We start from the raw sequence: 25,054 nt of genomic DNA, 5'->3' as shown, positions 1-25,054 counted from the left end.
TAACTATATATATATATATTCACTTGGAAAGTTTGAGGCAATCGGTTTCCAAACTTTTTTTAAGTAATGTCAACTTATTACACTTTACAGAGCGGACTGGAAGTCATTCTGGATTTCAAGAAAGGTTTTGCCCTTTGTTTCAGGAACAACAAGGAAAATGTATGTTGCCACCGAGGAGCAGACGCCCAAGAAGACCAGGAAACAGTACTGCTGCAGTCCGATCTGTAAAAGCAACGTGCAAGTGACCGTGACTGGGGATGAAACTACATCACCAACTAAACAACTAAAGATATATTCTCAACCAGTCTGAACACTTACCACAATAAAAGGGAAGACCAGGCCCACAAAGAAGAAGCTCAACCAATTCACTGACCCTGCAATCATGTATGCTGAAGGGCGGGAGGTCTGAATGAACAGCTCAGTGGTTAAGATGTTTGTCACGCCACCTTCACAGAAGAAGAAGGAATCACTGTTATAAGAGCTGCATCAGTGAAGGAAAGAGTTACTAATTTAGCCACTCACCCGGTCCTAAGCCAAAACTCAAGATAAAAGCAAAAACACAGGCCATGCTCAAGTATGGGAAAACTGGACTGGTATCCTGGAAGAAGAAAATCACACACACACACACAATGTTAATGAGGATGATGATTTTTTTTCCAAGTCTGGTCTTGAGGTTAATCACCTGGAAAGTGAGCGTCAGTGTGAATAAAATGCAGCAGATACTCATGAGAGTGTATCCTCCTGTGATGAGCACTTTTCTTCCCAGGCGGTCGATGAGCATACCCTGTGGGACGCACAGAGTGTCACAAGACCAAAAAGACTCCACCACAAGGGCGTCTGACCTTGGTTCCAGTTCCAGGTTTCTAGTGTTATGAGCATTTCCATGTAAGAGACTCATACTTACACATGTTAAAGCAGTGAGGCACTCACAGGCACCAGTGCCTACGGTGACATATGGAATTTTTTCACCGGGAATACCAGATTGTCTGAACACGTAATCTGCATAGAAGTAAATCTGTAAATGCAGATGAGGAACACCAAATTAACAACACACTTTTTAAAGACATTTTGTTTTCATGTGGTCATTGATGTGGTCACCATGAGGAGCATCGTGTACATACAGCATTGATGCCGTTCAGCTGTTGTGCGGCGTTGAGCAGCACGATGGTGAGAAGCTGCCAGCGCACACTGCGGTCAGCAAACAGCTCCCATGGTTTCTTGGCCTGGAATCCCACTAAATTGTTCTTCTCCTTCATGATATCCTCCAGTTCATCCTCTAAGGCAGATGAGCCATGCAGCTGCTTCAGGGCTGCAGGCAGGAAGCACATGCTTGAAGTCAACTGTAGACGCTGCTTATCTGATCAGGCTGCAGCTTCTGATATTTAAAAGTCAAAGCTGTGTTTCACGTTGCTGTCCCAGTGTGAGAATGTGGTCATGTGCAGACAGAAATCACCATCTGCCAAGTTTCTTTGACTACACTGTCACATTCACTAAATCCATCATTGCTGGCAAAACAGACAATGTGATCTCACCTTTCTTGCATCCCTCATCATCTCCTTTGTCGATGAGCAGATAACGGGGGCTCTCTGGGAACCAGGGCAGGATCAGGAGCTGCAGAATTGCTGGGATGCATGTGGTGGACAGCAGGATGGGCCAGTACTCCTCTTTGCCCAGGAACTCTCTGTACAATCACACCAGCATGTCAGATCTGTGCGTAGAGGTTGAAATACCACACGAACTGTGCTGTTTTTATTAGTTTTTTACTTGAGGCCCATCACTTGACCCGTCAGGATCCCACCAGTGATGAAAATGGAGGTTCCCATTCCCATGCCACCACGTAAAGAGGTTGGAGCTATTTCCCCCAAATACAGAGGTTGAACACAAATAGCAATGCCTGGAAACATTAAATTCAGTTAAATGAACATTTCTGACTGTCTTTTACTACACAAGTAAAAACCTTTAAATGTGTTTACCTGCATGGATTCCAGAAAAAAAACGTCCAATGATGAGTAATTCAAAAAATCCTGCAGGGTAACTCAGACCCATCAGCAGAGCAGCTGTTAAAGCAAATACATTATTGGTCAGCAGTGTCCCTTTCCTGGGGAGAACAAAAACACACACAAGTCAACAAGAAACCTTTACACAAAACATTTTTAACATTACACATTTTTAATCATTGCCTACCTCCCAAGTTTTACAGACAGCGTCCCACCAATGGATGCACCTATAAATCCTCCTAAGGTGAAAACAGACACGATAGTGGACCAGAGAAGAGTAAGACCATCGTGTGATATGTCTGTTTGGTAACGCTCCTTCCACGTTTGGTTGATGAAATTTTGCACATACTGGAGGTATCAGCAGAAAAAGAAGAAGAAGATAGAAATCAACAGGGCAGATCATAAAGTTATAACATGCACAGACATGAATTTTAACTGTTTTAATGCAGCATTTTATGGGACATAATTTGTTTTATTTTTTTTACTTTTTAAACCCATTAATTATACTGCGCTTCTGTCGGGTCTCTGCTGTATGAGCATGCGCAGTCTGCCACCGATCAGGCGCACATCAGGCGCGGGGCATTGGGACTCTGTCCTGGTAACACAGTAAAACAAACGGCCCAGCGGTGTGCTGTGGGTTTTCAGAGACTCCATCATGCGTGGGAGTCCAGAATAAGTCCAGTGACAGGCAGCAGGGTGTTTACCGCTGTGGGAGCGTTGATGACAGATACATTATATCCACATTGAAAAGTTCCCCCGATACAAGCAGCACACGCGGCCAGCAGAAGGGATTTGTTTGGAAACTGCGGACAGAAAAAACACAAACATCCTTCAGAACAAACAAACAAACAACAAACACATTTTAGCAGAAGATTTAAAATCACTCTATTTCTCAGCAGCACGCCGCCACATGGAGCTGTGGTCCAGAGGTTTTTACAGCCCACAGCCTACCTTTGGCCGGTCTTTGATGCTTTTTACGAGCAGAGGCTGATATTCATGATCCAAATATTCCTTTGGCATTTTGTGAGCTGATGTTCTGCTCCTGTTCTTTGTGTTTTGAGTTTCCGTTCATGTGAGAGTCTGCTCTCAACAAGACACTAAACTTAGGGAGGACGATCTTATACTGAGAATATTACAAGTGATCTGTTGTCATAAAGCGATGGTGGGCTGTGGAGAATCCCCTGCATTGTTCCGTGTTTATCAGCAGGGGGGCCGGCCCGTGGCACAGGCAGCAGGCCTATAGGCAAATGCTAAGGGCGCCGTACATCCAGGTTGCGCCAGAAATGGAGTAAGAAGAAAAGTGTAACTGCCACTGTTCTTAAAACTAGTTTGTATAATGTCTTCAGAAGAGAATAAGCCCACATTAATTTAACTGTATAGAAAAGCCTACTAAGTAGTAATAGTAGTAGTAGTAATAATTGTAACATAGCCTACTTTCTGAAGACGCCCCCTCCTCCTCTGAATAATGGACTTTGCCTGCTACAGGGTGGTCGTGTTTTGATTGGTCAACAAGCTCAACAAACGTCCTGAACTGTTTGACGGCCAGGGGAGGAAAAGATGAGGAGGAAAGACAGATGTAATGTTACGTTAAAGATGACGTCAGTGATGTTATTTTGCTGTTGCAGAACGATGATTGATAACGTCACTAATAGTATAATATGGTTTGCTAATCAATAAATAGCCAGCGCTATCTGTTAGTTTTACCATCAGCAGATGTTATGGACGGGCCTAGTTGTTATGGAAATAAATCATGTGTTTATTATTAGACTGCTGTCACATACCTACTCCTTTCCTGTCTTCAGAGGCACTGCTGAGGTTCCTTCTCCTGTCACCTCCACCTCAGCAGCACCACCCAGCACTGATGCAGCAGCTTCAAGCGGACCTTCTGTTGCTCCAGTAGTGGAAAGTGGAGTTGAAAGTCATATACATTATCTTGGCAAAACAATCCAAAATGAACTGAGAGAGTCCATCAGTTCTAAAATAATAGATGTTGTGACAGAGATCAAAAAATCCAAATATTTCTCCATCATTTTAGACTGCACCCCTGATCTGAGTCATAAGGACCAGCTCTCTGTCAGGATAGTGTCACAAGAAGACATTCCTCAAGTAAAAGAGCATTTCTGGTTCTTTCTTGTGGCAGAGCAGTCAACAGGAGAACATTTGTCATCTCTATTTTTCATGTGTTCAGTCCATTTTTTTTATTTCTTTATCCATCCATTTTCTACCACTTATCCAGGGCTGGGTCGTGGGGGCAGCAGTCTAAGCAGGGACACGAAGACTTCCTTCTCACCAGACACTTGTTCCAGGGTAATCCCAAGGCGTTCCCAGGCCAGCCGAGAGACATAGTCTGTCCACCACGTCCTGGGTCTTCCCCGGGGTCTTCTCCCAGTGGGACATGCCCGGAAAACCTCCCCAGGGAGGCGTCCAGGAGACATCCGAAACAGATGCCTGAGCCACCTCAGCTGACTCCTCTCGATGTGGAGGAGCAGCAGCTCCTTTAGCCATAAGGGAGGGACTTCCTCATGGACCCATGGCCCATGTCTCCACCAAGATGTCTCACCAAGCCAAACCTTCTATGACTGAGCCCCCTGACTTTCAGCCTTTAATACCGGCCTCTCACCATTTCCCATACAAGCTCCTAGTGCTTATCCCATTCCTTACCACCACCCTGGGACACCATTCAACCTTGTCGACTTAGCTTGGTGTCCTCACAAGTCAGTTATCACAGACGCATATTAAGTAATCAGCCTGGGAGGGAGAGGAGGCCACTGACAAACCCTAACCATTCGACAGCTACAATAATGCTTGGATCACTTCCTACTCACAAGGATCAACCTCACAGTCAAAAGGCTTTAAAAAGAAGGCTGCATGTCCATATTGTGGCATAAGGGACCATCACCTCAGTGTTTGCCCTGATTTCCACCAGCTGACTCCTGCTGAAGTCAAGACATGGATTCTTACTAACAATCGCTGCTGGCGATGTGCCCGCAACATCAGAGGACTCCAGTGTGACCTGAAAAAGCCTTGCCCCAAATGTAAAGGAAAGCAGCTTGGCATCCTACATGAAGCTAACTAAAATGAAGCCCCCACAGGAGTCACCTATCTCATCCGCTCTAGTTGTGGTTCCAAAGTCCTCCTAAAAGTAGTCAAAGTGTTCCTGAGCTACAAAGACAAAAAGTTTGAAACCTACACCATATTAGATGATGGCTCACAGAGAACTATGCTACTGTCCTCTGCTGCTTCTTTCCTTGGCCTTCATGGGACGACAGAGTCCCTTGTACTGCGAACTGTCTGTCAGGGCACTGAAACCATTAGGTCATAGGGTCCAGCCCTGCTCTTCAGGGTCCAGCCCTGCTGTCTGGTAATCAGGGACACCCTGCCTCTACTGACACTAAGGCAGAAGGGGAGGTCAAATCCCTGTGCGTGGAGACTCAAACCAGTCAGATCCCCACTGCAGTGTGGAAAGGCCGTGGAAAATAGATGTACTTCCTTACCAAAACACCAAATATATCACCAGATCTAAGCAGGACATTGAAGCTATGGTACAGCTTGAATCAAAGACTAAATGTGTCACAGTTGCTGGTACAACCAGATATGCCAATCCACTACTACGCCAGAAGATGGCCCTGGTTTTGCAAGCCTCCAAATCTGCAGTGATGGCCTCACCTTGCCGCACAGAGCGGCAACCAGCCTTTATCCCAAAGCTAGCACAGGAAGGCTGTCAAACGTCTGCAGGTTCCTAGATTCAAAAACCTGGACCAGGTTAAGATTGAAATCCTCCTTCTTCAGCATGCACAGCAGCAGAGTTTTCCTGTAGAATACAAGTTGCTTCAATCAGATAAGCCTGTCCACAGAAGATGCCGCCGCCAAGTCACGGGAAGAGCCAAGACAGAAAGGGCTTATGGACACGCCACCCCTCACTACCTCAAGTGTTGTTATGATTATGGATGCGCAGCTGCCCCAAGCCCTCTGGCCCATAGGGAAGATTCAGCGTCTCCCACCTAGCCCAGATGGGAGAATCAGAGTGGCAAACGTCATGATTAAAGGGAGGACCTACAGATTAAAGCAACTGGTAGCTTTACCTGAAATCCAAAAGGGAGGACCCCTAAACCTCCAGCTGATGCTCTACACAGCAATCAAAGATGAAATCATCTTTGAGGGCGACTGTTGAAGAGCAGGCCTGGAGGAGGAGTTGGCTGTGGAGAGGAGGAGTTTAACCTTTGGCCTCACCAAGGCTTTAAAGGAGAGGATTGAGTGCAGGTGTGAGCCCCTTTTCCTCCATTCACCTGCAGCAGGCTCCACCAACAACAACTGTTTGTCTGTGTACCTACGTGAGTTTTGTTTGATTGTGCATCACATTTACATGCATTTCTGAATGCCTAATTTGAGTTATATTAAGATATTGATAATTTCTGTTTAAGTTAATACTTAATTTCCTTTGTTTAGACAAACCAGTTTCAGTTGTTGTCCCTCCTCCTATCAAATATGCATCAAGCACAATAAATGAAATAAATTCCTGAATACGAAGTCGACTATAGGCCGAATTCTCCTCAAAAAAGCTCAATGATACTGTTTCTATGTGGGTTTATTGTTAATTATTAGTTATTAATTTGTATTTAATTTTTGTCACCCGAGCAGATGATGCTGAACAGGCTGTTATGCAATAACAAGACTTTTTTCCTATATGCAGTCAAAAGGAGTAAACTATGTGGCGATTCCCCCTATGTTTGAAACATCAGAAGGGCAGCCAGCTTAAATTACAGGTCTGTCTGTCCGAATGGTCTAATTATGGAAACGGGAAAATGACGAAAAAGCATCATTATTATTTATTTGTCAATATTCACACGGCTGATAAAATAGTAAAGTTATGATTTTTTTTTCTAATCTGGCAACCAAAAATCTCCTCATGTACGAGACTAATTTCTACTGAATCATTTGTAGGAACATAATTTAATTTTTTAAATAGTAAATGACTTTTTTTAAATGTTAAAATTGTATCATTAGCATCTAACATATAATAATTAAAACAACTCTGCTACTCTAGTACTCACTATATACACAATCTTATCGCAGTGATAAGATGATGGGTATGTGTTAACATCAGTTGTGGCTAAAGTTCAGTGATTACAGCACACCTGTCGTACGACCCAAAATGTACACATTGGTAAAATACATTAAGACCTGTGTAACACATCACTTTGTGAATGAATGGTTCAGTTTAGAAGACACGTTACAACCTGTCATGCTGCTTCTGTTGGTTCCGGTGAAAAATGAACATTTTTTCCCACGGATGTTGTTTTATTTTTGCTCGAAATTTCAAAGGTGAAATTTGTTCAGCATGTAAATCCAGACTGAGGCTCCATGTTGGACTTACCTCTTTCTTTGAATCCGCAGGTCCCTCATTCAGATTCATTTTGGAAAGTGCTGTAAAATTGGGTAAACCATTTATAATCAGTGTTCCGCTGCAGTGGGAGTACTTACATAATAAGAGTCCTTTGTAAGGTGCAGCATATGACCTCAGCTCCCGGCTGCATGGGGGGCTGATTAACTGTTTGAGGCAAATTTTTATATGGTGTCCTCAGGTGATGAAGGGGCTGCGGACCCAAATACAGAAATATTACCAAACCTTTGTTGTATTTTACAACAGTACATGTATAATCTTATAGGTGCCAGAAAGGATGAGTTCAGCAAGACAAAGGTTTACCAGATTAAATGTTTTAAGATGAAGGCTCTGGTTGAACAGGTGCTGCAGTACTCCACACAGCTGGCTGGAACAGTTCTTCAGCACCCGTGAACTGATGCCGTCAGGACCAGTGGCCTTTCCCTGGTTGAGTCTCTCCAGCTCTCTCCTCACCTGGCTGGATGTGATCATCCTGTCTTGGGGGTTGGGGGCATGGTGGAGTCTGTGTTTGGTGTCAGCAGGGGGGGGGGGTACACATGATCCACATTCCCTTCTGCTGTACATCTTCCTTTCCTCTGGAAGCCGGTAATTGCTCTCATCCCAGTCCAGACATCCCTGGTCTGGTTTCTCTCCAGCCTCTCCTCCAGCTTCCTCTTTTAGGCATCATTGCTCTCCTTCAGGCTGTGTTTCAGCTCCTTCTGGACTCTCCTGAGCTCAGCGGGGTCCCCAGCCATAAAGGCACTCTTCCTCTCATTCAGAAGGCCTTCAGGTCACTTGTTACCCATGGTTTGTTGTTAGGTTAACCCCACCTTCTTGGTGGGGACGGAGTTGTCTGTGCAGAACTTGATGTAATCTGTCTGTTATTCCATCCAGGTCGTCACCATGTGGTTCATACAGAACTGACCAGTCGCATCACGCAGACAGTCCATGGCACCATCAGACCATTTCCTAACAGTCCTCACAGTGGAAGTGTATGCATTGGTGACATTAGCATACAATAAATCCAAAGTCTTATTGTCTCTTGTGTAACACTGGACATACTGCTGGAATGTAGGCAGGAGCGGAGGAGAGACAGAAACAGTGATGATGCTTGTAAACACTTTATGTGCGAAAAAAGAACTCTGAGCAGACTATTTTTTTACATGTTTGCCTGGAGAATAATCTTATTGTTAATGGGACTTACCATCAGTGTGCCAGGCTGCCTGACCATCACATGCTCTGTGCCATGTGTGAAAGAGGGTTTGGTGACGACTGAGAATCATCTTTATGTGCGAAAAAAGAACTCTGAGCAGACTATTTTTTTATGTTTGCCTGGAGAACAATCATTAATCATCAATTATCATAAAACTTCATATATCATAATGGTTTTGTCTCTACTTCTATTTTTATTTTTGTGAAGGATTTGCAAACACTGTGTCACAGTATTACTTTGTGCTAATTCAGGAATGTGCTCTGACCTCACATAATTTGGATCAGGGAGAGGGATCTGACTCTGGATCTGTAGGTGTATTTAACATGATGGTGAAAGAAATAGTTGAAATGTTAGAATTAAATTTGGACAGAAGTATCACACTTGTTTGTTGATCAGAGCTGAAGTTTTACAGCACTGGTGTCATTGTGCAGACTTATTGTGCTTTTACTACATGCTTTTATTGTAATGAAATGGAACTGGCTTGTTGAATGAGACTGGATAAAAAGCCTGATAAAAGAAAAAGCAACTGCTGCCTAGTATTTTGTGTTTAAATATTTGGTCTTATCAGAGTGATGTTTAACTTCTCTGATGGAAAATGAAGATGCAGCTGTCATAAAGGTAGATGAGGTGCTGACTCCCTCAGTCGGTGGTGATTTCTCATTTTGTATGCAGCTCATTGAAGGTGGTTTGTTACACAGACACACACTCACTCACACACTCAGCGGCAAATGTGCACCATATAAAAAGGCACATGAGACACCTGTCTTTCTCTCATCCTCTCCTTCTCTGTCCATATCCTGCTGTGGTGAAGGTGACAAAGATGAATAATACATTTGCAGTGCAGTACTGCAGAGTGGAAGGATGATCTCGTGTGTACAGGAAGAGCTAAGGCTAGCGTCCCGAGCAGCAGCACAGCAGCTGAGTGCATACTAGAGAGGGGTGCATAAAAGAATGCAGTTTTGTCTCATTAGCTTCTCTCTCACACGTCTTTGTAACTCTTTCACAGGGGAATGCAACGCTACACCTTTACCCTCACTTTCGACCACTCCTGGAGTTCAAAGGTAAAAGGCTTTTTGTTGCTTTGAATTTAAAATTGAAATCTCTCCTTAGAGTCAGCTCCATAATTGTTTGTATAGATTTGTTTGAGAGATGAGCTAGGCCTCATTAGCATAGCTGCTAATAAATCTGCAGTTTCTGAAATCTCCATTAACTCATATCACATTTATTGTGAAGTGAATGCAATTAGAGAACTGTGCCTGATAGTGGTTCTTATTGATCGTGGCTGGTTTATGATGAGAAACATCAAAGACACACACAATACGTTTCCAGGATGTTAATATTGGGTGACGAGGAAAGACAAAACAAAACAAAAACCCTAATCTGACCAAACTTTCCACATAGCTGCTGTTTGTGGTTTTGAAGTTAAGCCTATTATGGGAGTTTGATTCGGTGCCAAATACTCACTAGCAGTACTCAGTGGGTTTACTATAGTAGCTTGGAAGACACATTTACTTTCACCAAGTAGATGTTTGATGTTTTGCAGATAATACTTGCAGATTAGACTTGCAGTGAATCTGTTATGAGCATGTGAGAAATATGTCGATAACAGACTCAAACTGATGTTACATTAGATATTTTACAGCAAGCAGGCAACTAAAGAAACTGTTCATTTCTAATCTATTGTCTGTTTATGTACAATTTTGGCCAAATACTAAGACACTCATTTACTCCTGCTAATACTCTTTCCACCCCTGTAAATACATGCATGACAAACACTTGAGTGCAGCCTTTGTTCTCTGGATCACATGCCGCACTGAAGGATTATAAAAATCAAGCGGCCTAAACTGCATGCAAAGTTCAGTCTGAGCTTAGTTGCTGGTTAGAAAACAGTTTTCATAAACTGATCTTTATTGAAAAATCTCAGTAGAACATTATAAAAGTTGGACATTCATCATGGCAAAACATTAAAAACACACAAGTTTGCAGAGTGACTGGAGAGATGCTCCTATGGCTATCCAGCACATCTCTGAAAGCACCGTAGTTTACTGTATGATTCTGAGTTATTGTTGTTATATTGTGCTGTGTGTGGGCTATAAATCCTCATGTTTGTGCACAAATATTGTGAGATATGAAAAAACCTTCACCCTTGAGTCTTGGATTACATTTCATAAAGAAGTGGATAACAGCGTCATCCCTACTCCATCAGAATTGCATGCGTTTCTCTTGTTGGCGGACTGGAAGTCATTCTGGATTTCAAGAAAGGTTTTGCCCTTTGTTTCAGGAACAACAAGGAAAATGTATGTTGCCACCGAGGAGCAGACGCCCAAGAAGACCAGGAAGCAGTACTGCTGCAGTCCAAGCTGTGAAAGCAACGTGAACGTGACTGGTGATGGTGATAAAACACAATACAGATATATATCTGTGGATGCTCTCATTCATCCAGGTCATAGTCATTTCCAAGAGTTTAAATCGAGGCAACTGGACTCAAGGATTGTTTTTTGAAGACGTTTCGCCACTCCCCCCAGAACTGAAGAAGCCACTTGGGGGAGTGGCGAAACGTCTTCAAAAAATAATCCTTGAGTCCAGTTGCCTCGATTTAAACTCCTGGAAACAATACAGATATATTCTCAACCAGTCTGAACGCTTACCACAATAAAAGGGAAGACCAGGCCCACAAAGAAGAAGCTCAACCAATTCACTGACCCTGCAATCATGTATGCTGCAGGGCGGGAGGTCTGAATGAACAGCTCAGTGGTTAAGATGTTTGTCACGCCACCTTCACAGGAGAAGAAGGAATCGCTGTTATGGCTGCTGTGGAAGGAAAGGGCTGCATCAGTGAAGGGAAGAGTTACTAATTTAGCCACTCACCCGGTCCTAAGCCAAAACTCAAGATAAAAGCAAAAACACAGGCCATGCTCAAGTATGGGAAAACTGGACTGGTATCCTGGAAGAAGAAAATCACACACACACACACAATGTTAATGAGGATGATGATTTTTTTTCCAAGTCTGGTCTTGAGATTAATCACCTGGAAAGTGAGCGTCAGTGTGAATAAAATGCAGCAAATACTCATGAGAGTGTATCCTCCTGTGATGAGCACTTTTCTTCCCAGGCGGTCGATGAGCATACCCTGTGGGACACACAGAGTGTCACAAGACCAAAGAGACTCCACCACAAGGGCGTCTGACCTTTCACGGGACGTGTCCTGGTTTGTTCCATGAAATCAGACGTTCTTGTGCTCCACTTCCAGGTTTCTAGTTTTATGAGGATTTCCATGTAAGAGACTCATACTTACACATGTTAAAGCAGTGAGGCACTCACAGGCGCCAGTGCCCACGGTGACATATGGAATTTTTTCACCGGGAATACCAGATTGTCTGAACACGTAATCTGCATAGAAGTAAATCTGTAAATGCAGATGAGGAACACCAAATTAACAACACACTTTTTAAAGACATTTTGTTTTCATGTGGTCATTGATGTGGTCACCATGAGGAGCATCGTGTACATACAGCATTGATGCCGTTCAGCTGTTGTGCGGCGTTGAGCAGCACGATGGTGAGAAGCTGCCAGCGCACACTGCGGTCAGCAAACAGCTCCCATGGTTTCTTGGCCTGGAATCCCACTAAATTGTTCTTCTCCTTCATGATATCCTCCAGTTCATCCTCTAAGGCAGATGAGCCATGCAGCTGCTTCAGGGCTGCAGGCAGGAAGCACATGCTTGAAGTCAACTGTAGACGCTGCTTATCTGATCAGGCTGCAGCTTCTGATATTTAAAAGTCAAAGCTGTGTTTCACGTTGCTGTCCCAGTGTGAGAATGTGGTCATGTGCAGACAGAAATCACCATCTGCCAAGTTTCTTTGACTACACTGTCACATGCACTAAATCCATCGTTGCTGGCAAAACAGACAAGGTGATCTCACCTTTCTTGCATCCCTCATCATCTCCTTTGTCGATGAGCAGATAACGGGGGCTCTCTGGGAACCAGGGCAGGATCAGGAGCTGCAGAATTGCTGGGATGCATGTGGTGGACAGCAGGATGGGCCAGTACTCCTCTTTGCCCAGGAACTCTCTGTACAATCACACCAGCATGTCAGATCTGTGCGTAGAGGTTGAAATACCACACGAACTGTGCTGTTTTTATTAGTTTTTTACTTGAGGCCCATCACTTGACCCGTCAGGATCCCACCAGTGATGAAAATGGAGGTTCCCATTCCCATGCCACCACGTAAAGAGGTTGGAGCTATTTCCCCCAAATACAGAGGTTGAACACAAATAGCAATGCCTGGAAACATTAAATTCAGTTAAATGAACATTTCTGACTGTCTTTTACTACACAAGTAAAAACCTTTAAATGTGTTTACCTGCATGGATTCCAGAAAAAAAACGTCCAATGATGAGTAATTCAAAAAATCCTGCAGGGTAACTCAGACCCATCAGCAGAGCAGCTGTTAAAGCAAATACATTATTGGTCAGCAGTGTCCCTTTCCTGGGGAGAACAAAAACACACACAAGTCAACAAGAAACCTTTACACAAAACATTTTTAACATTACACATTTTTAATCATTGCCTACCTCCCAAGTTTTACAGACAGCGTCCCACCAATGGATGCGCCTATAAATCCTCCTAAGGTGAAAACAGACACGATAGTGGACCAGAGAAGAGTAAGACCATCGTGTGATATGTCTGTTTGGTAACGCTCCTTCCACGTTTGGTTGATGAAATTTTGCACATACTGGAGGTATCAGCAGAAAAAGAAGAAGAAGATAGAAATCAACAGGGCAGATCATAAAGTTATAACATGCACAGACATGAATTTTAACTGTTTTAATGAAGCATTTTATGGGACATAATTTGTTTTATTTTAAACCCATTAATTATACTGCGCTTCTGTCGGGTCTCTGCTGTATGAGCATGCGCAGTCTGCCACCGATCAGGCGCACATCAGGCGCGGGGCATTGGGACTCTGTCCTGGTAACACAGTAAAACAAACGGCCCCAGTGGTGTGCTGTGGGTTTTCAGAGACTCCATCATGCGTGGGAGTCCAGAATAAGTCCAGTGACAGGCAGCAGGGTGTTTACCGCTGTGGGAGCGTTGATGACGGATATATTATATCCATACTGAAAGGTTCCCCCGATACAAGCAGCACACGCGGCCAGCAGAAGGGATTTGTTTGGAAACTGCGGACAGAAAAAACACAAACATCCTTCAGAACAAACAAACAAACAAACAAACAAACAAACAACAAACACATTTTAGCAGAGGATTTAAAAACACTCCATTTCTCAGCAGCACGCCGCCACATGGAGCTGTGGTCCAGAGGTTTTTACAGCCCACAGCCTACCTTTGGCCGGTCTTTGATGCTTTTTACGAGCAGAGGCTGATATTCATGATCCAAATATTCCTTTGGCATTTTGTGAGCTGATGTTCTGCTCCTGTTCTTTGTGTTTTGAGTTTCCGTTCATGTGAGAGTCTGCTCTCAACAGGAAACTAAACTTAGGGAGGACGATCTTATACTGAGGATGATACAATTGATCTGTTGTCATAAAGCGATGCTGGGCTGTGGAGAATCTCCTGCATCATACCGTGTTTATCAGGATTTCACGGCACTATGAGCCGGACTCGGCTGCTAGGATGCAGGCATTTATCAAAGAAAGACCATCAGAGCTTCCTAACAAGGCATAAAGGAGTCGAGGGGATCACTGAATATTTATTTATAAATTATATAATAAAATATATTTAATATCAGAAATATCTCAATGATACTGAATGTATTTTGATCTGTTTCTATGTGATTTTACTGTTAATTTTTAGTTATTAATTTGTATTTAATATTTGTCACCTCAGCAGATGATGCTGAACAGGCTGTTATGCAATAACAAGACTTTTTTTTCTAAATAAGCCTATATGCAGTCAGAAGAAGTAAACTATGTGTTGACTCCCCCTATGTTTGAAACATCAGAAGGGCAGCCAGCTTAAATAACAGGTCTGTCTGTCCGAATGGTCTAATTATGGAAACGGGAAAATGACGGAAAAGCATCATTATTATTTGTCAATATTCACACGGCTGATAAAATAGTAAAGTATGAAAAAAAATAAAAAATTCTAGTCTGACAACCAAACATCTCCTCATGTACGAGACTAATTTCTACTGAATCATTTGTAGGAACATAATGTTTTTTTTTTTAAATAGTAAATGACTTTTTAAACATTAAAATTGTATCATTAGCATCTAACATATAATAATTAAAACATCTCAAGAAGAACTCTGCTACTCTAGTACTCACTATATACACAATCTTATCGCAGTGATAAGATGATGGGTATGTGTTAACATCAGTTGTGGTTAAAGTTCAGTGATTACAGCACGCCTGTCATACGACCCAAAATGTACACATGTGTAAAATACATTAAGACCTGTGTAACACATCACTTTGTGAATGAATGGTTCAGTTTAGAAGACACGTTACAACCTGTCATGCTGCTTCTGTTGGTTCCGGTGAAAAATGAACATTTTTTCCCACGGATGTTGTTTTATTGTTGCGCGCAAAGGTGAAATTTGTTCAGCATGTAAATCCAGACTGAGGCTGTTGGACTTACCTCTTTCTTTGAATCCGCAGGTCCCTCATTCAGATTCATTTTGGAAAGTGCTGTAAAATTGGGTAAACCATTTATAATCAGTGTTCCGCTGCAGTGGGAGTACTTACATAATAAGAGTCCTTTGTAAGGTGCAGCATATGACCTCAGCTCCCGGCTGCATGGGGGGCTGATTAACTGTTTGAGGCAAATTTTTATATGGTGTCCTCAGGTGATGAAGGGGCTGCGGACCCAAATACAGAAATATTACCAAACCTTTGTTTGTTTTTGTTTGCATTTTACAACAGTACATTTATAATCTCATAGGTGCCAGAAAGGGTGAGTTCAGCAAGACAATGGTTTACCAGATTAAATGTTTATGTTATGTTATGTTGTTTTATCAACAACAAACAGCCATGGTTTAAAATGTGTCAGCCACATGGGGCAAGTGTTAATGCTCTCTATCAGAATATGCTTTATTATGTGTTTTATATGAGTATATGTGTGATTATAAATATACTTTCAGCAGATAACATGCATTAGGGTGCTATGCTAGAAACACCAAAGATTTTGTTATATATGACCAATCTTGTTTTACCATTACAGCCAAAAATGTTTTTACTGACCTGTCAGGACAACATATTTTTATGGTATTAAGGTATTTGCTCTTGACAGTTCTCATTAAGTTGAGACTACATGAATTGACTGAGAGAATGAAAGTAAGAATTTATCTTCCACCCAAAATGCATGTATGTAGTCTATTGTGAACCAGTTTACAGTGTTAAATTCAACAGTATAATAAAAGAAAGTAGCACTTTTATTGTATTTAAACAAAATAACAAAACTTGAAAGGTAAAGATGTTGGAGGAAGATTAGTAGACTTTACAGTATTTTTACACGGCTCTGTCTGTAAAACTGTACAAAATTATGAAGTAAAACCACGAATTTAAAAATATAAAAGAGACACTAAACGTAAATGTATCTCTTTTTCTTCACTGTTTCTTAAACGTTTTATTCGTTAAACAATTAAAAAACACCGATTAAAACAGGTTTACAACTAAATAAAAATAAAACGGAAATCTCTTATTGTATGGTCATGTTGTTAGTTGGTCGGTAGAGGGCGCTTCTTCCGCACAGGACAATGCTTGTGCAACCCTGAAATCCTTCCGTCGGTGTTGTAGGAAACAGCGTAAAGGCAGCAGCTGGTGTCTGTGTTCGTAATGTCGGGCAGAAAGCCCCGGTCTGTGGCGAACCCCTTGGAATCTGCCATCACCACGCCGAGTGAGAGGATACTGAAGGAATGCCACAGTTTGTATGTCGACAGCGAAAACGGTAAATAACCCGCATTAGCGTCACAGCTAAAGTTAGGAGGCGGACCGAACAGTACGACTGTGATGTATCTGAGCGGCGCCAGGCTGAAGTTTATAATGTGACCGTAGAAGTGAAATGCTGCTGGTTTTCAGTGTGTGGAGGCGGAGGCCGTCTGCAGCAGCTGTCTGTCAGTGTCACACACATGTCATTGAAGGGGCTCCTCTGCGGGGCAGCGCCCGTATCTGTGCGCACACACACGGCAGATAAGTGGCCTCCCAGCGTTGTGTTGGATTTCTAGCAGGTTAAATTCTGTAGTGTTTCCTGCGTGTTTAGTTCTGTTGATCACTGTGTTTGCAGATCTAAGAGTAATGACAGAAACAAGTTCACCCCGGAGAAGTAGAGCTGGTTTTAGTGTCTGCTGCAGGACAAATGCTGAACAAGTCAGGAGTTGATCTGTCATAAAACCTGTTCAGTTTCCAATGTGCAAATGATCTAAGGAATGTGATAAACATTAATACATAAGATGTCTGCTCTCTACTCCAAATAATGTTTAATAATTCAGTAGAACCTTAAAGTTAACAACCTCTGACCTCTAAGAGACATCTAAATTACTGTCAATCAGATTAAATGAAGAAAATATATAAACCCTGTGTCGGACAGCCTGCATGATGTCTGAGTCTTGCAGTGTGTTGGTGGTTTTAGTTAACACAGAGTTTTAACTGCATCAAGGAATTTTTGGAATCTCTGTAAAAGAGGTTTAAGCCAACGTCACAGTAAGTAAGTAAGTAAGAATTCAGCTGAAAACAACCCTTTCATAGTCTCTCAGAATAAACAGTGTCGCTGAGAGCTGAGTCTCCATTTCTTTTAAATTTGATAGAGCTTAAAACACATTTTTGTTTATCAAATTGTCAGAAATAATCCACAGATTTCCATCATTTAGAGGAGCAGACTCCCTGGATGAAACCCCTGGATGATGTAGTGGCCCTTTCCTTGCCCACATGTGATTATAGCAATGAGGCTAGAAACTGAAACTCCTCTAATGGTATTTGTATTGATTTATTATGTGTGAATATGTGTGTTTTCAGGCCTGGTGAAAATCGCCAGCAGCCTTGGCGTCCGCCTCCTGCCTCCCAAAAAGAAGATCATTGTGATGATAATGGGTAACCACTCTGCAGGAAAGAGCTCCTTCATTAACTGGTAATGCATCTTATTGTTAATGGGACTTACCAGCAGTGTGCCAGGCTGTCTGACCATCACATGCTCTGTGCCATGTGTGAAAGAGGGTTTGGTGACGACTGAGAATCATCTTTATGTGCGAAAAAAGAACTCTGAGCAGACTATTTTTTTATGTTTGCCTGGAGAACAATCATTAATCATCAATTATCATAAAACTTCATATATCATAATGGTTTTGTCTCTACTTCTAATTTTGCACAGGCTTATTTTTGTGAAGGATTTGCAAACACTGTGTCACAGTATTACTCTGTGCTAATTCAGGAATGTGCTCTGACCTCACATAATTTGGATCAGGGAGAGGGATCTGACTCTGGATCTGTAGGTGTATTTAACATCATTGTTGGTGAAAGAAATAGTTGAAATGTTATAATTAAATTTGGACAGAAGTATCTTATCACATTTGTTTGTTGATCAGAGCAGGGATTCTGTTACACCTACGCTTCATTGATTTGTTTTCACATTTACTGATAAGAGATGAGAGTTTACAAAGTAATTTCTCTGCTTGTTTAATATTTGGCTTTCCCACATTATGAGATGCTGCTCAGTAAACAGCAGATTGTATAAGCTGGGAAAGGGTTTTGCTTTTCTTCATTCTGACATTTTCTGACATTTAGTATCAATTATTTGGCTTGCTCCATAAATTGAAGCTGTGAATAATGTTTTGATGGATCTGATGTCTGCTGCTGTTTTCTAGGTATGCTGAAGAGCACATACAAAAAACAGGCGTGGCCATTGAAACGCAGGGGTTTACATTCATCACAAGTGGTCGCAAAAGAGAATCATTGACGGTGAGAACGGCATGCAGAGCTGAAGTTTTACAGCACTGGTGTCATTGTGCAGACTTATTGTGCTTTTACTACATGCTTTTATTGTAATGAAATGGAACTGGCTTGTTGAATGAGACTGGATAAAAAGCCTGATAAAAGAAAAAGCAACTGCTGCCTAGTATTTTGTGTTTAAATATTTGGTCTTATCAGAGTGATGTTTAACTTCTCTGATGGGAAATGAAGATGCAGACGCTCATAAAGGTAGATGAGGTGCCGACTCCCTCAGTCGGTGGTGATTTCTCATTTTGTATGCAGCTCATTGAAGGTGGTTTGTCATACAGACACACACTCACACAGCGGCAAATGTGCACCATATAAAAAGGCACATGAGACACCTGTCTTTCTCTCATCCTCTCCCTCTCTGTCCATATCCTGCTGTGGTGAAGGTGATGAAGATGAATAATACATTTGCAGTGCAGGAATGCAGAGTGGAAGGATGATCTCGTGTGTACAGGAAGAGCTAAGGCTAGCGTCCCGAGCTGCAGCACAGCAGCTGAGTGCATACTAGAGAGGGGTGCATAAAAGAATGCAGTTTTGTCTCATTAGCTTCTCTCTCACACGTCTTTGTAACTCTTTCACAGGGGAATGCAACGCTACACCTTTACCCTCACTTTCGACCACTCCTGGAGTTCAAAGGTAAAAGGCTTTTTCTTGCTTTGAATTTAAAATTGAAATCTCTCCTTAGAGTCAGCTCCATAATTGTTTGAGTATAGATTTGTTTGAGAGATGAGCTAGGCCTCATTAGCATAGCTGCTAATAAATCAGCAGTGCAGTTTCTGAAATCTCCATTAACTCATATCACATTTATTGTGAAGTGAATGCAATTAGAGAACTGTGGTCCTTATTGATCGTGGCTGGTTTATGATGAGAAACATCAAAGACTGAATAAGAGGATAAAGTGTAAAAATCTGAAGGGAGAAGGAGCATCAGCCCAGCAACACAGCGTCAGCTTTGAATGTGATCACAAGCTCCAGGCAGAGACTGGTAGTTTGATTGTGGCCTGTGAAAAACACCTGCTCCTGGCTGTGTGTTGTTGCGTGTTACCTGTGGTGTAACTGTGGGTTATGTGTGTTTCAGCTTATGAGGGGTCAATGAGGTTTGATCCTTCACCTTGATGACTCAACACTGAGTCATAAACCCAATGCATCAAGCGATAAATCAGACCTGAGTCCTGCTCTCCTCCAATGAGTTGAGGAGCGCATTGTTCACAGGCAGCTGGTCTCAGATCTGTCTTCTGGCTCTATAGAAAGTCTGGGTGTGCCCGTTGCCTGAGTGGGGGGTGTGCGGTGAACAGAGAGGGGGAGGAGGGTGTGTGTGCATGTTGACAGGAGAGTATGTAGAGAGTGAGGGTTCACTGGGTGCGGACCGGAGCGCTAACGGTATGGCGTATGAGTCACACACCCCATCGACAGCAGTGCAGTGTAGTCAGGAGGAGCTGCTGAGAAATGTCACAGCCATTAGAGACGGCACAGCCCAGACTTCAGCAGCAGCAGCAGCAGCAGCAGCTCCACTCTGCAGGCCCGCACCCCACAACGATCGCCTGCTGCTGGAATACAAGCTTTTAATTTGAACTTCATCGCTGCCTCTGGAAATATCAGGCATTTGTTTACCTATCACACCAACTGAGGATGACTCATCAGAAAAGCAACATATATCCTTATGTGGGAGCAGCTGCAGGAATATGCTTGGAGATACCTTCTAATATTGTTTTATACTTTTTGCCTTTATTTTGTCAACCTGTTGTCAAGAGTTTAGACTACATGCTGCATGGAATTAAGCTCCTTTCCTCTTGAGTCATTGATGATAGAAATGTTTAGCTTTGCTTATTTGTTGCAGCTGTATTTGCACTGAGGCTGGTTTGACCTGTTTAAGTTCCTTTTTTAAGTCTTGGTTGATGCAGCATTATTGCAGCCTTTGCCCTTTTCCTCGTGCACAGGATCTCCTCTTCTCAGTTACAGTCTGTTGAGGAACTTAGCACCCATTGACGAGTATTGCTCTCATCTTCCTTTTCACCTTTCAGAGCACTTTTTTTTATCTTCTTGATTGTGAGCTGCAGATGCATGCATTTGTATTTCTGGCACAGAGAAGCGTTAGACTGAGAAGGTCTAAGAAAATGCTTCTTGATAATATCTATTATATTGTCTGTATATAAATAAACTGGTTATCTTTTTGCCACAGTGCGAGCACACCTCCAAGATGTCTGATGGAAGGCAGATGTATTGATATAGTGGCCGTGTGGGAATGCTAATGTGCCACAGCAGCAGTGTGGCCCTGCTCGCTGCAGCACAAGGATGTGATTTGTGCTGCCTGTTAGCACCTGCCTCTTCGTATGAAACAACCACAGTGTCATCCCAGACCTCTGTGTGTGTGTGTAGGATTAGATTGGGGGGGGGGTGTCACTGTCAATAGGGTCTCAATAGTCATCCTGTTCTGTTTGAAGGGGCGGGGGCGGGGTTTATGTGTGATGTTTGGATATCGTAACATCGCAGCGCGTTGCCTCACAGTCGTTCTTCACTGGCTAGCTTTATGTCCCACGCCCCACACTAAAGCTGCCAGTTGAAGAGCTGTTGTGTGTAACCATGACAACAGACCTCTCCGCACAGAGATAATGGAGAACTAAAACAAATGTTTCATCATTTATTTAAGTTTCATGTGTGAGGGGTGTGGCTGCTGCACAGGAAAGTGTATTGTCAGATATGTTCCGAGTTCCAACAAATATAAAACTGTAAGTGGACTTTTGCGTCTCTGATCTTGTCACTTATTCCCTCAGGTTTCCAAAGTATTGACCGCACTGCGGCGTCCAGTAGCACACAATAATATTGTCATTAGTGGTGACAGCTCACTGCGGGGACTCAACTTTGTCACCATTCAAGAAGCACTTGTGCACACACAGCATCTGTATTTTTCAGGTTTGATGGACTACCTGTCAGCTGAGATCTCCACCTCCAAGCAGAAGAAATTCAGCCTGGTCACATTTGTGGACACTCCAGGTCTGGTGGATGGAGACATGATCTACCCTTTCGATGTGAACAGCGCCATCACCTGGCTGGGTGTGTCTTTGAGTCATCTCTTTCTGCTGTAACTCAGCTGCTGAATGTGTTTTTTTTCTAGCAGATGTTATTATTTCTTCATGCAGGTGAGCAGGCAGACCTGATATTTGTGTTCTTTGACCCGATGGGCCAAGCACTGTGCAAACGCACACTCGACATTGTGGAGAAGCTGAGCGAAAAATGTGGAGACAAGCTGTTGTTCTACCTCACCAAGGCAGATGAAGCGGGGAAGGAAACGGACAGGCAGGTAGGTTCAGGTAATGCAGCGTTTTTATTTTTTTATTGATTTTCAAGAAAGTCTAATGAAGCTGTGTTTCTTCAGAGAGTGATGATGCAGATCGTCCAGGAGCTGTGTCGCCGTCCAGGTCTTAACAAATGTGGTTTTGAGATGCCGACGATATACATCCCCAACCCACAGAAGGTAAACTAAAGTACAACAACAGTCTGACATTAAGATGCTGCAGTGTGTCTACCCACCATCTTATAGAGCTGCTAGTGGTTTCCTCAGATCTCTGCTCTTAAATGTAAGTTCCTTGCTCCAGTTCTCCACCAGGGTGGCTTGAACTAGATGATTCATTTTGCAATATGACGAGTTATCCGCTCTCAGTCAGGGGGCGGGGATCGTAAACCATGGACTTTGATCGGTCTGCCTTTAACCATGGCAGCCCCAGTCCTGAGTTATTGCTGCACCACCTTGCGATCTACAACCACAAAGCTCTCCTCTGTGTGGTAGATTTGTGCATCCCCTTCAGACCTCCAATTTATTTTTGCTGAGCCAGCAGAGTCCCACTTCCTGCCAAGCGCACCAGGCTGTCAGTCAGACGTCCCTCAGGATCTGTCATGGAAGATTCCAGACTTTAGCCCTTTTTTTGAAATGCACAACATGTTTCATCAAAAGTGACGCATTCATGAGGCTTTTTGTTCTGTTTAGCCCAGCAGGTGTGTGAACCAGATCGATGAGGTTTGTCAGACCATCGAGAAGACCATCAACCAGGCTGTTCAGAAGACTTTGGATCAGCTGGAAAAAGACTGTGACCTGATTTGTTCCACCATCAGCAGCAGTTTAGAGCAGGACAGGTCCGACCTCTCAGCCTACACAGCCCAGCACGGTGAGATAAATAAATAAATGGAGACATCTTAATAGAACCAAATTTCTTCTCTCTCCACACAGGGCAGATGTGACTTATAACAAAAGTGTCCGTCTTCACTCCTTCCTGTGTGGAGCTCTCGGCATCTTCCTACCTGTCCTCTTCATCCTCAGTTTCATTGTGAACACTTTGTCCAGTGAGCAGCTGGATGAGCTACTGGGTGAAGGTCCAGCACGGACCGTTTCTGTCTTTACAGTGAGTTTGATTTTTATATATATCATGTATATAGCACAGAATTGATAAATTAATGACTTCAATATTTGTAGATTTGAAACCTGTCTCTTTGTGTGTCTTATGTGTGTCTCAGGGAATAGTAATGTATCTATGGGAATGGATACCAGAAGATGGACAAGTAGTGTTTGTGATCATTTTTGGAGCTTTTTGTTACCTCCTGCTTTTCCTGGCAAAGTATTTTGCAGGGTAAGTGTTGCAAGCGTTAATACAGAGCTCAGCTGATGAGTCACTCAAAGGTTTCACCCAGTGTTCTCATTTGTGTGAATTTAAATGTTTTTGTGGGAATAAAAACAAGAAAAGTATAATTATAGACACATTATATCCTTGTCTTCAATGCAGTTTCCATGACAGAATCATGTGATCACTCTGCATCTTTATGCCCATGTGACCTTTCTTTGTCACACACAAATTGAAGATATAATTAATGACATCCTGTGTGTTGTCATGCTGTTTGTTGTCAGCCGGGGGAATAAGACACTGACGAAGAAGGAGAAGAGGAAGATGGCAGAGTACAGTGATTATATCCACGATATCGTCAAAACAAAGAAGGTCAGATTTACATTTTGTGCCTTTATCTATTGTGTTTTTTGTGTGTCAGTACAGAGAATTATCACAGACTCTTTTATTTTCTTTCGTTTTCATTGTTGTCTGCTTCCTATTAAAAACAACATGTCACAGCCTGCTAGGTTTCAGTTTTGCTCTCTTCATGCATCATGATTCTCACACAGCTACCTTTTCTCCACAGGGTAAACTGTATGAATGGTACCTTCAGCAGTGTGCTGCAGAATACGACCTCTGACCCTGGATAAGGTGAAGACAGTTTACACTTGTGTGTGTTGGAGTCTTCCTACATGAGGTTTGTCACAGTGGCATTCACAATGGAATCAACCAGACTTTTTAGGCCAGACTTTTGTTCGCAGTCCTACAGGTATAACATCTGATTTCAGCAGAGCTCACTGCCAGTGTTCATCATCTCAGCAGCATATTATAAAGTGCCTTTACTATTGAGTACAAGGTGAGCTGTGATTGTAGTTTAATAAAAAAGCAGATTTCATAATGTGATTAGTTTTTTCAATTTTAAAAAGTTCTAGAAGGATGTTTACAAGTGGACTTCATCTCTGTTTCTAAAGGAGTAATTTGCAGCTTCATATATATTTTTATGATGTCTTCTACCAGTACTGTGAACATAACACCTGGGCATTGCAGTTTCACTCATATATTGTCGTACATTTAGTAAACACACAGGGCTGCAAGCTGCCTCCAAAGAGTCTGTCCCAGAGTTAGGCGTTTAAGTTGTTATTTTTGAGAGATAATCATTATTGTCATGTGATAATCAAATAAATTACACTCAAGCCTGCAGTGAAGTCTGTCACTGAATATAGGGGGTGACTGAGAAGTTTGTGGCCTAATGTAGAGGGAGATAAGTCTTTCAGCTGTTGTTGCATGCACATGCAGTGCAGCTCTTGAAGATCCAGCAGCCCACCTTGGGAGGCAAACATCTGCACAAAGGCTGAAAGTTACCATAAACGTTATTGAATTTCTGCATTCTTAGTGGTGAACTGCATAACCAGCTAATGAGAGCTACCTAACTGCTCTCCTTCTACCTGTATCTCCTCCTTGTGTTATAAGCACTGTACCTGCCAGTCATCTCTAGATAGATTTAACTTGTAGCACCATATGTTGCCTTTAATCCAGCAAATAATGTATTTATTGGATTTAACAGTTGAGGTGCTGTTTCTTAGGAATGCACTGATCAATATCAGAGCTGAGACTGACCTTGGTACATGACTGATTACAATAGTTTCCGTGTCGGTATCAATACAGTATTGCCTTGTTTTTAGTGATATAGTAATAAGTAGTGTCCTGATCTCAATGACACAAACTTGGAACCAAGTTGTTATCCAAAAAATGTGGACAAACCTCTACGGGCTGTTTGCAATATGAATCTGAATACTTCTAGTCTGTTTGTGTCTTTGGTATTCTTCTCATGTTTTATGTGATTTTTTTGTGGAATTTGTGGATCCATCAAATCTGTCATTTTTAATCCAAAAATTAATATTGTATAAATTGGTAACTCAACT

The 25,054-nt window shown here is 42.5% G+C and overlaps 3 protein-coding genes across 4 annotated transcripts; 1 reads left to right on the top strand and 2 right to left on the bottom strand.

The window, feature by feature from the left end:
* On the bottom strand, window positions 1-3,094 carry LOC114441460 (solute carrier family 2, facilitated glucose transporter member 11-like). The gene is made up of 12 exons (XM_028414404.1): window positions 2,949-3,094; window positions 2,702-2,800; window positions 2,185-2,345; window positions 1,974-2,098; window positions 1,765-1,894; window positions 1,533-1,681; window positions 1,122-1,309; window positions 905-1,015; window positions 683-784; window positions 523-598; window positions 319-446; window positions 1-222 (listed from the first exon to the last, which is right to left on the bottom strand). Exons 1-12 carry the CDS (start codon window positions 3,015-3,017, stop codon window positions 85-87), a joined length of 1,476 nt encoding a protein of 491 aa, XP_028270205.1. The 5' UTR covers window positions 3,018-3,094; the 3' UTR covers window positions 1-84.
* Window positions 3,095-10,549: 7,455 nt separating this feature from the next.
* LOC114441459 (solute carrier family 2, facilitated glucose transporter member 11-like) lies at window positions 10,550-14,069 on the bottom strand. Of its 2 annotated transcripts, XM_028414403.1 has the most exons (12): window positions 13,936-14,069; window positions 13,673-13,771; window positions 13,166-13,326; window positions 12,955-13,079; window positions 12,746-12,875; window positions 12,514-12,662; window positions 12,103-12,290; window positions 11,886-11,996; window positions 11,619-11,720; window positions 11,459-11,534; window positions 11,239-11,366; window positions 10,550-10,950 (listed from the first exon to the last, which is right to left on the bottom strand). In XM_028414403.1, exons 1-12 carry the CDS (start codon window positions 14,002-14,004, stop codon window positions 10,756-10,758), a joined length of 1,533 nt encoding a protein of 510 aa, XP_028270204.1. In that variant the 5' UTR covers window positions 14,005-14,069; the 3' UTR covers window positions 10,550-10,755. The 2 variants fall into 2 exon arrangements, with proteins under 2 accessions (XP_028270204.1, XP_028270203.1); XM_028414402.1 differs by having other exon boundaries at window positions 11,459-11,720.
* Window positions 14,070-16,328: 2,259 nt separating this feature from the next.
* On the top strand, window positions 16,329-24,332 carry LOC114441406 (uncharacterized). Its single transcript, XM_028414320.1, has 12 exons — window positions 16,329-16,499; window positions 17,564-17,675; window positions 18,409-18,502; window positions 19,123-19,177; window positions 21,451-21,591; window positions 21,678-21,838; window positions 21,914-22,012; window positions 22,523-22,668; window positions 22,763-22,934; window positions 23,047-23,159; window positions 23,435-23,522; window positions 23,719-24,332. The coding sequence occupies exons 1-12, from the start codon at window positions 16,388-16,390 to the stop codon at window positions 23,770-23,772; spliced, it is 1,347 nt and encodes a 448-aa protein (XP_028270121.1). The 5' UTR covers window positions 16,329-16,387; the 3' UTR covers window positions 23,773-24,332.
* Window positions 24,333-25,054: the final 722 nt, after the last annotated feature.

The sequence above is a fragment of the Parambassis ranga genome, chromosome 9 (assembly GCF_900634625.1).
Source record: "Parambassis ranga chromosome 9, fParRan2.1, whole genome shotgun sequence".
In the NCBI taxonomy this organism is placed as follows: Eukaryota; Metazoa; Chordata; class Actinopteri; family Ambassidae; genus Parambassis; species Parambassis ranga.
The sequence above is the reverse complement of the archived record's forward strand: the minus strand, read 5'-3'. Positions and strand labels throughout refer to the sequence as shown.

Bases quoted from the DNA above. Each gene is read 5' to 3' on its own strand.
- LOC114441406 (XM_028414320.1), top strand. From the start codon at position 16,388: ATGTCGGGCAGAAAGCCCCGGTCTGTGGCGAACCCCTTGGAATCTGCC. The intron at 17,676-18,408 runs GTAATGCATCTT...GCTGTTTTCTAG, and splicing joins AAGAGCTCCTTCATTAACTG to GTATGCTGAAGAGCACATAC. The intron at 22,013-22,522 runs GTAAACTAAAGT...TGTTCTGTTTAG, and splicing joins ACATCCCCAACCCACAGAAG to CCCAGCAGGTGTGTGAACCA.
- LOC114441460 (XM_028414404.1), bottom strand. From the start codon at position 3,017: ATGCCAAAGGAATATTTGGATCATGAATATCAGCCTCTGCTCGTAAAA. The intron at 599-682 runs GTGATTAACCTC...TTCTTCTTCCAG, and splicing joins CACTGACGCTCACTTTCCAG to GATACCAGTCCAGTTTTCCC. The intron at 223-318 runs GTAAGTGTTCAG...TTGCTTTTACAG, and splicing joins TGGTCTTCCCTTTTATTGTG to ATCGGACTGCAGCAGTACTG.
- LOC114441459 (XM_028414402.1), bottom strand. From the start codon at position 14,004: ATGCCAAAGGAATATTTGGATCATGAATATCAGCCTCTGCTCGTAAAA. The intron at 13,080-13,165 runs GTAGGCAATGAT...TGTTCTCCCCAG, and splicing joins CTGTCTGTAAAACTTGGGAG to GAAAGGGACACTGCTGACCA. The intron at 12,663-12,745 runs GTAAAAAACTAA...GTGATTGTACAG, and splicing joins GGTCAAGTGATGGGCCTCAA to AGAGTTCCTGGGCAAAGAGG.